The sequence below is a fragment of the Culex quinquefasciatus genome, chromosome 3, assembly GCF_015732765.1.
Source record: "Culex quinquefasciatus strain JHB chromosome 3, VPISU_Cqui_1.0_pri_paternal, whole genome shotgun sequence".
Classification (NCBI taxonomy): domain Eukaryota; kingdom Metazoa; phylum Arthropoda; class Insecta; order Diptera; family Culicidae; genus Culex; species Culex quinquefasciatus.
The window spans coordinates 154,965,930-154,977,258 of record NC_051863.1 but is presented as its reverse complement, the minus strand read 5'-3'; the positions used below and the strand labels follow the sequence as shown (position 1 = coordinate 154,977,258).

Below are 11,329 nucleotides of genomic sequence, written 5' to 3'. Positions count from 1 at the left end.
CTACTACTGCACCATCTGCGCCATTGCAGTTGCGCAACGCGCGCGCATTTCTCGCGGCACCTGGGCGCTGCCATTGCTGTTGCTGGAAGGAGATTCGGGACCAGAAGCGGAAACAGGACAAGGATTGGTCAAGGAAAGGGTTTGGCAGGAAGTATTTGCATGATTGGGTGGCATGAGGCGTGATTTGGCTTAAGCTGATGGCAATAAAAACGAATTTGATTGCATTTGTGTCTATTTTCTCAAAAATTGCGTGTCCCTTGGTCTGGTCTGGTCTGGTTCTCAAATCTGGCAAATTTGGTTCTTGGTCTGAAGTTCTGGTTAGCTCCCATCGCTGCAGTCAATAAATTGGGTTGCAAGTTCGCTGTCAATTTCGGGAAATCGCGGTGGAACGTCGAGTAGATTGTGCGCAGTCAAGTCAATTTGCAGGGCTGTCAATCGTGATTCGTGTGCAAGATGGATGAGGATCTGCGTTCATTGACGAAGCGTGAGCGCAGGTGGCTGAACAACTTGGCTGTTACGGACGACTTCCTGAAGGAGTACAGAGCTGAAACGGATGAGAAGCAAGTTAGCGTGCGGATTGAGCTGCTGGACGACATCTACAACAAGTTCTTCGACAACCGCTACGCCATCGAAGAGCTGCTGAGAGAAGGTGAAGATGATGAAACTGCTGAGGACAAGGCAAAGCGTGAGAAGATGCTGAAGGAGTCGGACAAGGTGGTGACAGATTTTGAGAAGCAGTACATCGACCTGAAGTCTCGGCTGAGGGAGAAACTCCCACGCCCACCTGCTCCACCTGAAGTTGCTGCGGATAACCAAGTGGTCGTTCAACAACCTGTCTTCTCCAAGGTGAAGCTGCCAGACATTCGACTTCCGTCTTTCAGTGGCAAGATGCAGGAATGGATTTGCTTCCGAGATACGTTCTTGAGTCTGATTGATCAGAACGGTCATCTCACGGACATGGATCGGTACACGTACCTCCGTTCGTCGCTGTCCGGTGAAGCCTTGCAGGAGATCAACAACATCGATTTCACAGCAATCAACTACTCTGTGGCCTGGCAAGCGTTGATGGAAAAGTACGAGAACAAGAAGTTGCTCGTGAAGGCCTACCTCGACATTCTGTTCGAGCTGGAACCGCTGCGACGAGAAAGCTACCAAGGTCTGAGCCATCTCGTAAGCGAGTTCGAGAAAAGTCTTCAGATGCTCGCAAAGCTCGGCGAGAAGGCGGAAAACTGGAGCACCCTGCTCGTTCACATGATCTGTTCGCGGCTGGACAGTGCGACGCTGCGCGAGTGGGAGAGTCACCACAAGTCGAAGGAGGTTCCTACGTACACGAAGGTGATTGAGTTCCTGAAGAGTCAGTGTTCCATCCTCCAGTCTATCGCACGTGTGAAATCGAGCAACACTGATCAACGCCCATCAAGGCCTGCGGTGTGCAACTTCGCAGCGAATTCGTCGTCTGGTAGGTGCCGGATCTGCAACGAGCCCTGGCACACACCCTTCCAATGTAACAAGTTCCAGACGATGAACCTGCAAGAAAGGATCGATTTTGTGATGCAGAACAGGCTGTGCCGTAATTGTTTGAAACCTGGACACCTCTCCAGAACCTGCGAAAGAGGACAGTGCCGTCACTGTCGCCGTAATCATCACACGATGCTGCACATCACAAGATCCTCCGTTCCACCCACGCAAACAAGACCGCAGACAGCGAACCCGAATAGACAGCCACAGAACAGACCAGCCAACACAAACCAGAACCAGCAGAACACTGCCACGGACACTGCAAGTAATGCGATCGTCAGGACCGGACAGAACGCATCAGACACAAGTCAGCAGAACACAAGCCATGCATGCATTGCGCTTCCTATCACGCCTACCCAAAACATTCTGCTGTCGACTGCGCTCGTGAAGGTGAAGGATCGTCACGGAAACACCCTGCTGGCCAGAGCGCTACTAGATTCCTGCTCCCAGCACTGCTTGATGACGAAGTCCTTCTCAACCAAGCTGAAGTTCAAGCAAACTCCAGCGTACCTGTCCATTCAAGGAATTGGACCTACAGCAGCAGTCTCAACCAAGGTTGTCAGCGCAGAAGTTTGCCCTCGTTCGAGCGCCATTTCGTCGTTCGCAGAGGAGATGGAATTCCACGTGCTGCCGAAGCTAACCATCCCACTGCCGACTGCAACGATTGATCCCGAGCATTGGAAACTCCCAGATTGTGCGCAACTTGCCGATCCTCAATTCTTTGAGTCGAAGCCGATCGATCTCATCATCGGTGCGGAGTTTTTCATGGACCTGCTCCGGGAAGGAAAGCAGAAGGCGACTGAAGAAGGGCCGACACTCCAAGAAACGGTGTTCGGCTGGATCATTTCTGGACGCGTACCGAACAGTACGGCCACCGAGCAGTCGTCTACGTTTGTCGTCTCCACTGCACAGCTGCAAGCGGATCTCGCAAAGTTCTGGGAACTCGAAACGTGCCGCAACATCAGCACCCACTCACTGGAAGAGTCTGCTTGTGAAGAGTTCTTCGACAAAACCACTGTACGGGACGAACAAGGCCGTTTCGTTGTAACTCTGCCGAAGAAAAACGATGTTATTAGCCGGTTAGGAGAGTCAAAAGCAACTGCCGTGAAGCGGCTGATGGGAATGGAAAGAAGATTCGCAGCGAATCCAGAACTGCAGAAGATGTATGCTGACTTCATGCACGAGTACGAAGCTCTCGACCACATGGAAGAAATTGTCGATGACGCTTCCGCTGGAATCAAGTACTATTTGCCCCATCATGCTGTTCTCCGGCCAGACAGCACCACAACAAAGCTGCGAGTGGTGTTCGACGCTTCGTGCGCAACGTCCACTGGTGTTTCGCTCAACGACGGGCTCATGGTTGGTCCCGTTGTGCAGGATGACCTGTTCAACACAGTGATTCGCTTTCGATTCCACCGTTACGCACTCGTCGCTGACATCGCCAAGATGTATCGGATGGTGAGGATCGCTGAAGCAGATCGGCCTCTGCAACGAATCGTCTGGAGAAAGTCTCCTACCGAGCCTGTGCGTACGTTCGAGTTGAAGACCGTTACATACGGTACAGCGTCTGCGCCGTATCTCGCCACTAAATGTCTGCAAAGATTGGCTGCTGACGGAGAAGCAAGATATCCACTCGCTGCCAAGATTGTCAAGCAAGACTTTTATGTGGATGACTTGCTCACTGGCGTAGATGACCTGGAAGAAGGAATGCAGCTGATTAACGAGATCTTGGAGTTGATGGAGTCTGCTGGATTATCGTTACGCAAGTGGAACTCGAACTGTAAGCAGCTGTTGTGGAGAGTCCCCGAGCACTTGAGGGATGGTCAGTCCATCTTGGAGTTTGACGCTGCAAGCTACACCGTGAAGACGTTGGGACTGATCTGGGAGCCTCAATCTGACACCTTCCGATTCTCCACACCGACTTGGAACAGCACAAGCGAGATCACGAAGCGTGTGGTTGCATCCGATCTTTCTATGCATTGGGATCCGCTAGGAGTAGCTGGTCCAGTTGTCGTCCAAGCGAAGATATTCGTACAGCAGCTGTGGCGACACCAGTACGATTGGGATGCACCGCTTAAGGAAGCTGATCAAGAGTTTTGGCTGGAGTACAGACGGAACCTCAAAGGACTAGAAGGCCTCTCAGTTCCTCGCTGGATAGGAGTCGAACGGAAGGCCAAGTCAGTTCAAATCCACGGATTTTGCGACGCCTCAACCAAAGCATACGGAGCGTGTTTGTACGTGCGGACTGAGTACGAAGACGGCGAAGTAGTGGTGAACCTTCTTACGGCCAAGTCTCGAGTCGCACCAATCCCGAAGCCGAAGAAGAAGTCGAAGAAGAAGACGTCGCAGAACCAGCCAGAAGAAGAGCAAGAGCAGTCGAATCCTGAACAAGACGAGTTGGATACCGAGCAGACTATTCCCAGGCTGGAGTTGTCCTCTGCTCTTTTGCTCGCACACCTGTACGACAAAGTCGCCAATTCTCTCCCTTTCACGCCAGAAGCGTACTTCTGGACCGATTCGATGATTACGTTGTGCCAGATCAAGTCGCCGCCCTCGAGATGGAAGACATTCGTCGCGAACAGGGTTTCTGAGATTCAGCATCTCACTCGAGGCGGAATTTGGAATCACGTCCCAGGAACCGAGAACCCGGCTGACATAATCTCCCGCGGGATGACGCCAGCCCAGTTGCAGTACCAATCTCTCTGGTCCCATGGACCATGCTGGTTGAAGCTGGACAAAGCGAACTGGCCACACGTTGAGCAAATCCGTGAAGAAGATCTCGAAGCATCGCTCCTCGAAGAACGCAGCGTTGCTGCAGTGTTGCCAACGATCGAACCGAGTCACATCTTCAGCCTGAACTCGTCGCTCACACGTCTAGTACGTGGTGTTGCGTACGGTATTCGATTCCGCCACAACGCGAAGCAGACTCACCAAAATTCGAAAAAGCTCGGACCGATCACAAGCGAGGAGTACGACGATGCACTGAAGCGGTTGGTGCGCATCGCACAACAGGAATGCTTTCAACAAGAGATCGCTGACCTGAAAAGAGGTCACCAAGTGCAGAACAACTCGAGAATCGCTGCACTGAACCCACAGCTGGTAGATGGTCTACTCTGCGTTGGCGGCCGGCTGCAGAACGCCAATGTCTCAGCGAGCCGAAAACATCCGTACATCCTGGACCATCGTCATCCTTTCACCGAAACTGTTATCGCTGACTACCACGTGAACCTGTACCACGCTGGACAGCAACTGCTGCTGTCAGCTGTGCGCGGACGGTTTTGGCCGACCAGTGCCAGGAACGTGGTGCGCAAGGTGATTCACTCATGCGTAAGCTGCTTTCGCGCTAGACCACGTGTCCAGAACCAACTGATGGCGGACCTCCCGCCCGAGCGAGTCAACCCGTGTTTCGCATTCCAACGAGTTGGCGTTGACTATTGCGGACCGTTCTACTTGGTTCACGGTCTGCGCCGTGGATCTCCGGTGAAATGTTTCGTCGCTGTTTTTGTTTGCCTCGTCACTAAAGCGGTACACCTGGAGTTGGTGGCAAACCTGACCACAGAAGCGTTCCTAGCAGCACTCAAGAGATTCTCAGCCCGCCGCGGTAAACCCGAACTGATTAAGTGCGACAACGCAACGAACTTCGTGGGGGCTTCGAGAGAATTAAAGGAGCTGCACAGACTGTTCCTGAACCAAGAGTTCCAAGCGAGGGTGGTCGCGCAGACAGCAGCAGACCGCATTGAGTTCCAGTTCATCCCGGCGCGCACCCCGAACTTCGGTGGACTGTGGGAGTCCGCCGTAAAGTCGTTCAAGACGCTGCTGAAACGAACCGTTGGAGCTCGCAAGCTGTTCTACGACGAGATGCAGACAATCCTGACCCAAATTGAAGCGATCTTAAACTCCAGACCTCTGACCCCACTAAGCAACGACCCGAACGACTTTGAGGCCCTGACACCGGGGCATTTCCTCATTCATCGTCCACTCATGGCCATCCCAGAACCAGATCTGGATGGCATTCCGGAGAATCGACTTTCAGCGTGGCAAGCAGTTCAGCACTATGTGCAAACCCTGTGGAAGACGTGGACAACTCAATACCTCTCCGATCTCCACAATCGGACCAAATGGACCCAGCAGAAGGACAACATACGAGTCGGCACGATGGTGGTTCTGATGTGCGAAAACGTCCCACCACTGAAGTGGCCCCTGGCACGTGTCACCGAGGTGCACCCAGGGCAAGACGGACGTGTCCGAGTTGTCACAGTGCGGACTAAGGACGGCACATTCAAGCGAGGCGCATCTAAAATCTGCGTCCTCCCAATACGCGACAACACTGTACCATCTTCGCAGCAAGGGGAGAACTAGCTTCTCCTCCACCGGCGGAGGCCGGGAGGCCTCCGCACTCCCAGTTAAGTTGTGTATTATTTCTCCATTCAAAAAGCTAACCGAGTTCTTTTTTGCCAGTCGTTCACGCCCACGCCCCTCTGGTCCGTCCAAACCAGACCCGGCGAAGTCACGCAAGTCCAGTTGTCTCGTCCAAATGAGGTAAAAATGTGTCGTTTCGGTGTTGGTTGCATGCATGTTGCATTAAGGAGTAGCTACGAGCTACAGTCAGGTCATGGGTTCAGAAGAAAGGACGCCAAGCGTCAACGGTAGCCACAAGGGCACCCCACAGCCGGTATCGGAACTAAAAAGCCACCCCCACCATTTGCTACTTTGAGGTACGATCGAATCTTCGACGGCGAGCCGAGACGGAGTGTACAATCCGTTCTCGAGGTCCGTGCAGCGGTCGTCAGCCAATCTGATCAATTCGCCAGGCGGTCACAACGCAGAACCTACGCAACAGAAGCCAGCAAGTCAACGGTCTACCAGCAGAGCACCCAAGAAGTATGAGTTCTGAACCACACCAGCAGTAAGCAGAGTCGTCGACGTCCGAGGGACGTCCGCGGAGGCCACGGGCGGTGGTCTCCGCAAACCAGGCAAGTCGTTTTATGTTGTGATTATAAAGGTAAAAAAGCACCCTCTCATTTCTCAGATAGCACGTCACGAAATGCGCGGACCAGCCCGCGTCAGGAACCACGGCACTACGCCCCCGCAAGCAGTACAAGATCTGAGCCGAGAGAGCAGTGCAACAGTTCGGTTGGAGCAGTCTAACCCCAGCATGTACAACGCAGCAGTACAACCAGTCCCGAAGCGGTTACGCGTCGCAGCACGAGAACGTCAAGAAGAGCACGAGAAGAAGAACAACAGCAGCGCATACTCCAGATTACGATCGTCAAGATTCAGCAGCATGATCAGCAGTCCAAGCATTGCGGTCAACAGTCGGCGTCGAAGCATGTACGAGCACAAGCAGCAGCATAATCCAGGTCGAAGTAGGCGGTCGGTGCAGCAATCCAGGCCAAGCGATGAGGTGTCCGTACGTGCGATTTGCAGCAGTTCGAGAGCAGAAGAAGACTGAGCCAAGCTATACTCCGGAGAACAAAAGAACCCGTATCGTCCACACAAGAAGAACAATCTATGTACTCGTCCCAATCTTGACCCTGATTCTTTTTTGTTAGTATATAAGCCGATCGTGTTATCGTAGAAAGTAGGAATCAAAACAAAATTAGTGATAAGCTATCGAAGAGATCTCCCAGGATAGCTGTAGGAGGAAGAGAGAGAGTAGATGTTTTGAAACCTAGGAGCTTTCAAGGCGGCCGGTTATGTTGAAGCGAGTTAGGAGATAAATTTGTATACCCTTTGAAACCCTTATTCCCCTTGCCCTAGCTATACCTTCTCGCATCAGAGATCAGTTGTGATTTCTGTTTCTGATTTGCAGAATCCCACTCCGCGAGTGTCGTAGCTCTGCTGGACATCGCAAGAAAGAGTGTCTTGCCGGTCAGCCGAAGTAGTTTTACTTTAGGACTTCACAGTCGAGAATAAACCGTCACCAAGTGACCCTCGCGTTTTAATAAACGTTAAGTGTTTTAGTTCGCGTGAATAAACCGTGTTTTAATTTGTAAAAGTGCGAGTTTATATGTAGTGTCCGAAAACCTGATAAACTGACGCGCGAACACACTTTTTTCAAAAAAACATAACTCCTCGCCATTTCAGCCGATTTCAATTGTCTTATAAGCAAATGAAAGGTGATAAGTTGGCCTTTCAAAGAAAAATAATAAGAAGTTTCAAAAATCTAGCCTAACATATGAAAAGGGCGTATGAAACTTTAAAATGCCGTTTTGACGGTGTCTGGACCAAAGAGCCTATGTCTGGAAATATTTTTATCGGATTCCCCGGACATTTTTACATAACATACTAAAAAATGGGAGGAGTTCATTAACAGGATTCCGAGATATGATTTTTTGAAAATAAAATCCGTGTTTTTCGACGCGCCGCGCGCAGAAACTGGAGAAAGACGAAATTGGCAAAAAATCAACTTTTTTCACTAAAACTGCGATAACTTTAAAATTTCAGCGATGACCTATACATGCCTGGGTACCAAAAGTTGCGTCTTTTAATTACGAAAATTTTGATATCCAAACATCTATAGGTCATCGCTGAAATTTTAAAGTTATCGCAGTTTTAGTGAAAAAAGTTGATTTTTTGCCAATTTCGTCTTTCTCCAGTTTCTGCGCGCGGCGCGTCGAAAAACACGGATTTTATTTTCAAAAATCATCTCGGAATGCGTTAATGATTTGGTATGTTATGTCCGGGATAAAAATATTTCCAGACATAGGCTCTTTGTCCAGACACCGTCAAACGGCATTTTAAAGTTTCATTTGCTTTTCATATGTTAGGCTAGATTTTGAAACTTCTTATTTTTCTTTGAAAGGCCAACTATCACCTTTCATTTGCGTATAAGACAATTGAAATCGGTTAAAATGGCGAGGAGTTATGATTTTTCGAAAAAGTGGTTTTGCAAATCGACGAAAATGGCCATTTTTCAGACCACCCTAAGACGGCGTAGGTCACCCTAATGGCCAAACAAAAAAATACGGGTCTAATTATTTCGGCCAGGGAACCCCCAGAAAAATTTTGAGCCCGATCCGAGCACTTTTGTTTTTTTCCATGCTGTTTTCGTGGGGAATTGCTGTATATATATAAAAAATTTCGACGGTTTTGTTCGAACGCGAATCAATTCAACACGGAACGTCGGATCGAGGTGCTCTTTGTTGCGTTGGGTTCGTATAAGTTCAAGGAAGGTTCTTACGCCAAAAAGTTACAACTTTGGCCACTCTGGAACCGATTCCGGAAAATCTGCCGATTGTGTGGGAAAAGTTACGTAAAATCAAATTTTGATCACAGGAGGCTGAATTATCAAAAATGCAAGAAACGTCAGGAAACCAAAAAAGGGCAGAACGAAGTTTGCCGGGAAGAGCTTGTTTTCAATAAATACAAAAACTTTTTTCAAACATTTATTTAATTTCAAGAAATATGGAAAGCAAGCATTGTAAATAAATTTGAGTAACTTTTATTTTTATATTTCATCAGGAAAATATTATGCATCGGTGGTCCCCTCGTTATTTTTTGTTCAGCCCAGTTAACGAGCAGCATTCGGTGACTGGGCTACGTTCTCAGCCCAGTTACCGAACAAGTACTGTAGTTTACAATTGATTTGGCTAGAATATTCTTTTAAAATTTGTACTTTTAGCTGATTTTTAGAAAAGTAATTCATTTTAGATCTCCATTCGTCATCGTTTTTTAATCCTCAATTTCCAAGGAATCGAATGATTCAAGTTTGATGTCCTGCTCGAAAGAGAAATATCCGTATTTTGAAAATAGCCTTGCACTGTTGTGAGGCCGAAAAACAAGAATGTACCAACAAGATTAATGAGGGCCGAAAACAGCGCCAATCCAAACAGGATCAGGCCAGAGTGGGAGGGATGACACCGTTTCTCTTCGGACTACTATTTGATAAATTGTGTGTTTTGGTTGCTTCAATTCTCGACCCATTATTGGGTGCTGTGAATGATGGAAAATAAGATGTTGCGCCGAAAATCGTTGCTTGGCGAGTTTAAAAATATAGGCCAAACTTAATTTATATTAAAATACTCGATTAGTCACAACTAACACTTGATTTCATTCAAAATTTATCTTTGTTTGGCTTCAAATTAATTAAAAAATAAATCACAAATTACAAAAAAAGCAAACACCTGTTGCGCAGATTTATTTCTCATCCACTCAATCCTCTCGATCTGGTGTCGTCACAAACAAATATTTGTGCGAGGTTCTCTTCCAGAAATAAATTTTTCTATTTTTGACCACCTCCAGTCTTCTTTTTTTCTTGCTGTGTAAGGTGGGAGTTTTAAGTTGCCGTTAAATTAAAAGTGAATAACGGTTTCGGAAAATCGAGACGCATTAAAAATCATCAAATAATAAAAAAGTGTCCTTGTCATCTTTGAGAAATTTCATTGGCTTGTTGCCTGTTTAAGCCATAATAGCTGCAAATTGCTGAGTTCGTTGTAAATTCCCTGGGCCTTGTAAAGTCAAGGGGCATGATTTGATCCTAGTGCATTAGTTAAAATTTGGGTATACATTCTTTTTTATAAGCACTATGGACACCACTTCATGCTACGAGAACTCGCTTTGGCGTAGCCCCAGGGCTTAAGCGTTGACCGATAAGCTGTCTTCGTGAACTAGGTAGTTCTCCGATAGTGAAAATATCACAATTGCACAAGACACCGCTGCTTCTGTGACTTTTTCACTATCACAATGTGGGATTTAGGTGGGACTTCAGGATAGTACAATTGTGTTGTTGCTTAGGATTAGCATTTAAAATAAATCTGTATCTTTTCCATCCTTTTTGATGTTTAATTTAGTTGCAATTGTTAAGTTAGAGTAATGCTGTCATTAAACTTTGATTGATGTAGAATTCTAGGCATTCGTTTATGTCAAATTGTTCATAGAGTCTCGATCAATCAATAATGTCATGATATCGGACAAAATTCGTTGATCTGTTGAACTAACGGTTTTCGGATTATGGTTGTATTGACCATTGTTGCGAATCGAGGAATTACGGATCTTTTGACGTAAATGGTCATTTCTTTTTAAAATCGCGATTTCTATCCTATTTGTATATCAGTTCACAATTTTTTATTGTTTTTTTTTTATAGAAGTAGTACTACAACAATTTAAGGGAACGTTTAGTTTTGAATATTAAGTTTAGAGGATTTTAGATAAAAATTTAGATTTTCAATCCAAAGTAGTTAGCAAATGAATATTTGGACTTAAATGAATAATTGAATAAGTTGGACTTATGAATAACACACAACTGTGCATTTATTCTAGAGTCAGATCCATACAGCGTCAGTGTTTATTTGGTCGAAGTGTACTAATTCATTGGCAGATCTGGTTCTAGTTGTAATGTACGACAAGACTACTGACGGACGTGACAGGACGAGGGCCCAGTTTAGAGGTTTCAACATCAACGATGTGCGGCTGGACCACCCTCCCAAAAAAAAAAAAAAAAAAAAAAAAAAAATTGCTGAGTTCGTTGTAAATCACATATATTTACGGGCGGCTGCCAGATAGGAGCCAGACATTTTGCAAAAAAAAAAAAATGTTTTTTTTAGCGCAAGCATGAATGAAAACGTCAACCTGCAAAAATACTTTTATTCGCTACTGTGGTGGTGACAGGACCGTTTTCGCTCGCCAATCGCCAAAACAGTTTTCGGAAAAATAGAGCAAATTAAGGGCAAAGAAAAAAAATAGCAAATTTAGTTTACTTTAACTAAAGATAACGTTACATTTATGAAAGTTTGATAAACATTCAAATAAATAAAAATGACAATAGCTGACAAATCTCCCCTTCACAAATGAAAACACGATACACACCTTA

The 11,329-nt window shown here is 46.9% G+C and overlaps 1 protein-coding gene across 1 annotated transcript; it reads left to right on the top strand.

The window, feature by feature from the left end:
• Positions 1-453: 453 nt before the first annotated feature.
• Positions 454-5,877, top strand: LOC119769307. The gene has a single exon (XM_038261290.1). It carries the CDS (start codon positions 454-456, stop codon positions 5,875-5,877), a length of 5,424 nt encoding a protein of 1,807 aa, XP_038117218.1.
• The last annotated feature ends 5,452 nt before the right edge of the window (positions 5,878-11,329 follow it).